A 6,036-nucleotide genomic window follows, 5' to 3' on the forward strand; every position below is an offset into this window, starting at 1 on the left:
AGTTTAACAGCAATTGTTACTGAAGACCGGGTGTTACTCACCTGGAGAAGCGTTCAGCAATGGCATTGTTTTTCCCTCGGCCACTTAGGGACAGCTCCTTCGCGGTGACACGCAAGGACTGTGTCGCCCAGGACCGTCGACTGAATGGACCGCTTTCCATCTCTGGCAGCTATCTGAATACCTGAAATACAAACACAACCGCCATAAGCCATGTTCGTCACTACATCTATTATGAACTTCAATCATGCCATTGCCCAAGGTCTCACTGTCCTGAAAAAAATCTTACTTCCTCTTGCTAGAAAATCAAAAGCTCTACTCCATCCTTTCATCTATATTTGTTCACCAGTCTACCATCTTTACGCTGTGTGTTTTAGGCGACTGACAGCACCACAGTGAAAGTATTGCATGGATCAGACAAAATCAGACAAGATTTACATAGACAAAACAGCCCTGTTTTACATGACTAAACAAGGCAAAAAATCTAGCTTGAGGAGTACCGACTCTTCTGAGTGTTGGTTCCAGAGTCCAAGTTTGTGCACGTAGAGGAGCTATCTGCTGTGTGAGATCACCGATTTACAAGATGCTCTCCATCACTTTATGTCTTGTCACTCCCCCATTACCTGACATACATACCAAAGAGTGCTCGCACATATATGTATTTGCTCCTACAGTTTTTCATGCAAACAAGTCGACGTGTTCAAACTTGCACTCCGTCTCGTGCCACTCGATTGCAAGATAGAAACCCACTTTTTAACAAACAGCTAAGCTGAGCGTGAGCACGTTGTCATTATGAGAGGATAGCTCGCCGACGGGCGACGTACGGGTACGATAAGAGTAAAGCAGTATACCACAACCGCACTGCGCAACACTCGCAATCTTTCCTCAACTTCACTGGAACGAACCCCACACTTAAATAAAGTGCGACGGACAGATGACGAGCCTCTGATACGGTGTCTGTGTCTGGAGAGATGTCAGGCCATGAATCCCTCTTTTAGTGCTCAGACAGTATGTGTTTAAATCAGCACTGCGCACAGCTGACACACTCAATCATAGTCATTTCTCTCCCTGTCTGGGCCTATTCACTCAGGTGCACCTCTTACATCACCACTCAGAGGCAAAACGATACTGCTGTGAGGACTTTGGACTGAACTGAATTTCAACATAGCCCTGATTCTAAACACTCAAGCACAGACAAACGCAACAATACTTCTGACATTACCTACAGACATACCTTTTTAGATGAATACAATATGTCATTGTATGTATTACATATTAACAATATGGAATTACATATAATTGTGTGTAATTCATTTCATTTTCTGTCAGTGTTTGTGTTTCTTGATGGGCAAAGATTAACTAAAGACAAAACCCAAGTTAGACACAACACGGTGATATAAAGGGTCCACTGCTCAAGTACTTTAATTAGGTTTCTTACATCTGAATAGCTTGAGGGTTTACTGTAACTACAGGTTTTGACGGGCATGTCAGTTTACCGTGTGTACTGATTAGCTGTACGCTGTGCTGTTTACAGTTACAGTCGAATGGGTATCTGGGTTTAAGCACAAAAACGAATTTGATTTGAAAAGGCGCTCTCATTAACTTCTCAGTTCTACCCTATTATTCCCGGCTTGCTGGATGGAAAGGCAGGGACACACCCCGGTCAGATCACCAGTCCGTGGCAGGGATAATACAGGTGGACTGAGTTTAGAGTCGCTAAGCCACCTTTTTTGCATATCCTCAGACTGTTGAAGGAAGCAAGAGCAACTGGAGAAAACAGGAAAGGCAGAAACGACGGGGGTCGAGAATCAAACAAAAAGTGTTCCTCACCGTGTGCACTAAGAGAATAGCTGAGCTGAACAGAGGTGTCATGTGGAAATCAATACACGGTAGAAAATGTTGCTGATTTAAATACAGGACAGGGCGGGGTCACAGCATGTTTTTCCTGTATGGGAAAAAACAATCGTAATGTTTTACATTCTTTTGCGTTAGCCGAGAGTAAAGAAACCAAATTGTCCTCACAGTCTTGTATAAGAAGCCAATATAACTATTGTAACTCTGCAGAACACTGTCAGCTATTCAAATCCAAATTGTACAAACCATTATTTGAAAGTTAAACACGTTCAAGTTCCCATATACCACAAGTGCAAAAATCTTTGCCAGTCCAACAGATAATGAATAGATTTGCATTTATAATTAGTTGATCACATAGTAGCCGACTGGTTTTTCCAACTGTAATCTTTTTGCCTTCATTTTTGACAGCTCCACACATCCTGGTATGATGTCATTTGTTGTATTATGTATTACAGACTGTAAATAAAGCCTTTACAAAGGTGACGCTATTTCAGCAGGTACACAGCAAGTAGAGCCTTGAAACAACTGCAGGCTATCTGATATATGAGCTTTTGAAATCGGATAATCTAAACACCCACATTTAGCTTCCCCTCCATCACTCCTTATCAGTGAAAGGTGGGTACTGACCTTTACCCCCAGTTTTGAGCCAACTTTTCCTTAACAGCAAGTAACCACAACAGTCAGATACAGTGTGACTCATTGGTAAAGAGGAGTTTTCACATTAATTACCTAAGAAGCAATTATTATTAAAAAACAAAAGCACCAAACAAACCTGTTGTTTTTATATGGACAAAACTGAGTTTGAGCAGAACACACAGCACTGGAGCCATGTAATAAACAGACATGAGTTATGCTGATCAGAGGCAGACATGTTATATGAAGAACTTTAATTTGAGGTGTGTAACACTTTAAGCTCTTGGTAGAGGACGACTGTGACTTGACTGACAACAAAACACCCAGCCCAAATTATAGTTACATACAGTAAATATAGTTAAATACGTTCATATACCTTCGTTAAATGTAAGCTGTATTCAGACTGAAGTGATACATTGAGCCTACAATACAAACTGAGCAGCTGGACTGGTTTGGTATCGATTATCTCGGAAGACAGTGAGCTCCTTGAGACACGTACACGTGCGTTATTATAAAAAAAATAAAACGTATAAACCTAAAACACTCACAGGCTCATTCGACTGTTAATACTACATACTTTTGGTATATTAAAAACAGCCCTAGATATACTCATTTACATACGTTTCCACGTCCTTGCTTTGCGTTTTGTCTTACCTGTGCGAACTTCCCCCGAGACACCTGACACCTGCTGCTGCCGCTGCGTCACCGCCCGGTGTGGAGGCGACAGAGGTGGAGTGAACAGAAAGGTGGCATGGGGGTGGAAGAGCTGGGTCACGTGATTTCATACACCAATGACCTTGGGTAGTGTTGCATTACTCCCCTACCTGGTGCGTTTGTGTGCGCGCTTGCATAGTAGACCTCCCATCGAAATTCCTGAGAACGACAGGCGATACTCCCTCATGGTTCAAAAGAAAAAGCACAAGCAAACAGCTCGAGTGACAGAGCAGCAACTCGTTCACCAGGAAGCCGTGACAGTGCAGGGATGTAGACTGCTCTTATTTGTTTAGGTTCATTTAAACAAATATTGTAAGTGTTTATGCACTTTTATAATAATTATAATATTACTACTACTACTTCTATTGTTACTACTACTACCACTACTACTGTTACAACTACTACTACTACTACTACTACTACTAATAAACTATATACTATACTATACTATACTGTACTATATAGAACCTATCATACACAAAATGCAACAAAAGCAAGCAAAAAGTGTTTTTAAAAAAGGAAAAAAATGAGCAGATATACAATTAATTTATTTAAAAAGAGGTCTGATTTAGGCATTTTGATGCTCTTAAAGCAAATGTGAATCATATATACAACATTACAATGTTTTAGTTCCATAGTACCTTTGTGAGATTTTGCATTAATTGGAATTCTGTGCGTAGTGTACTGGGTCTTTGCATTACATTTTCCTCCTAATATAATGGTGGAGTGAGATGATGGTTTTAGTTTGAAGACTTTGCTTGATGCTCCAGTGTTGGCAAGCATCTAGTCTGCTCATGAGTCCTTGAGCAAGGCATTGTTTCCTTTAACCCCCGGGGCTGTTGCAGTGAAGCAGACTGAACACTCTACGGGGTCAAAGAGTGGCTTTAAGAATTAGTGTTTTGAGTTCAAGGTTTCGTTGGTATCTCCAGGCCAACCTGAGGAACAACACATCTGTCCAGTTTTATACTTAACTTAAAGAAACAGTATACCTTTAATTAACTAAACTTAAGGAAAAGCACATTTCTCATCCATTAAGTCACCTAATTCCATTACTTATTTACAAACAACATGAGAAAACATATTTCCTTTTACAATAAAAATAATGTATGTCATATTATTTTCAAACTGACAATAATAGTATTATGTAATGTTATATAATGTGTCCATATCAATAGGCATGACATTGGCAGCAGTAGCTCAGTCGACCGGAGGGTCGCCGGTTCAAGTCCCAACCAGACCACAAAAATAATGGAGTGTGGGAACTGGTAGCTGGAGAGGTGCCAAGTTTCACCTTCCTGTGCACTGCGAGGCCCTTGAGCAAGGCAACCTAACCCCGAACCTGCTCCCATGGCGCTGGTAACGCGGCCAGCCCCATCCACTACCACCATCACCTTCCACCCGCTTTGCATGTCCCACAAATGTGCATGAAGTGTGCATTTCCAGCCTGTGTGGTTAATAAAAAAAAAAGAGTGAAAAAACAATTTCCCCCTAGGGGATCAATAAAGTATATCTCTTCTTTCTTCTTCCCTTCTTCTTCTTCCATTGTATTGATGTATTACCCCTGGGCACTTTTAATAGTATCCCTATGTAACACTACATTAAAAAACTGTATTAATTAATTTTACTTACAGCCTAAATTTTCATTAATACAACCCACCTCATAAGTAAAATATCAATTAAATTACCCTCTCCATCCCCTTGCACAGACTTATCAGCTTCGAATGTATTGATTTTAATTGCCCTTAGCATATGAAAAAAAGAAAAATTAAGAATAGACTGACATTCTTTTTCCTATCTGACTGACCAGCAATGAATCCAATTTTTTCTTTCTCCTTCTTTTCTGTTCCCCTAAAAATTGATGTTTGGAGTAAAAAGAGCACAGAAGCATCCATTCATCTGAAAAAAGGGAATGAGCTAACTCTTAATTTGTGTTGTCCAGCTCGCCCTAACGCCAACAGTGTGCTGACAACATGAAATCAATGTCTCTAATGTTAAGTCCTCCTAAAAAGATTTTATGAGTCTTGAAATTAATCTGTTATTATCCTTTCCAAGAAAAAAAACAACATATCCGAAGTGTTTTGTTCAAATACTGGGTGAACCATTTTTAATGTAACTCAACGCATAAAAACACAGCCGTCGATAAGGAGCCGTACAGTGTCTAACGTTTTAATATAAGCTCCGTGATGTTTTCCATAGTAATGTGTATGAAGAACAGACGACTACGGACCACCTATGTTAAGATTGATGGGGAACAAATTAAGAAAGAGGACGTGTATTTTTGTTAGTTTCAGTAAGGAATGCAAACCAACCATAAAGGAGCAAAGTGCAGAGTAAACTCGCTAAACATAAATCACTACTGAAACCAATTGACACATGACGCCATTGCCAAATTAAAAGGCCAAGCTTTGGGAGGAGCGACCTCCCATAATAATAATAAACTGGCAAATGTAATATTAATAATAATAATGCAATAACCGCTGTCATATCTAATAATCACATTAGTATTGGTTTTGCCCCCACGGGCAGCCTTCAGAAACAGGGCAAAAGGGGGAAAAAAATCGGGTTGAGCCCACCACCCGTAATGTCTCGTCCCCTGTGTGTTCAGCATTTGTTAGTGTCCACCTCCCTTCCTTTTTATCTGCGTCTTCTCAGTCGTCGTCTGAATCTGCTACAAACTGAGAGGAGGAGGGCCAGCTTTCAACCCAACAAACAACCACACCAATATCGATATACACGTGGAAGTAGGCGGGAAATAAGCGAAAAATACCGGATTAACAAACACACACATATATATATACTATATATATAATATTTATATTTATGAGCACTTTGAAGCAC

General features: G+C 40.2%; 1 protein-coding gene across 3 annotated transcripts in view; it reads right to left on the reverse strand.

The window, feature by feature from the left end:
* Positions 1-3,214, reverse strand: part of LOC118328500 (LIM domain and actin-binding protein 1-like) — a 13,550-nt gene extending 10,336 nt beyond the window's left edge. For 2 of the 3 annotated variants that reach the window (XM_035662258.1, XM_035662255.1), the window contains exons 1-2: positions 3,139-3,214; positions 42-181 (exon numbers count right to left, since the gene is read on the reverse strand). In XM_035662258.1, the coding sequence (XP_035518151.1) occupies positions 42-160 (119 nt within the window). In that variant the 5' untranslated portion in view covers positions 161-181; positions 3,139-3,214. Of the gene's footprint in view, positions 1-41; positions 182-1,827; positions 1,944-3,138 lie in introns of those variants that run through there. The other variant, XM_035662257.1, reaches the window with a different exon arrangement.
* Positions 3,215-6,036: the final 2,822 nt, after the last annotated feature.

The sequence above is a fragment of the Morone saxatilis genome, unplaced genomic scaffold (genome assembly GCF_004916995.1).
Source record: "Morone saxatilis isolate NCDOM2014 unplaced genomic scaffold, NCSU_SB_2.0 Contig18, whole genome shotgun sequence".
Taxonomy (NCBI): Eukaryota; Metazoa; Chordata; class Actinopteri; family Moronidae; genus Morone; species Morone saxatilis.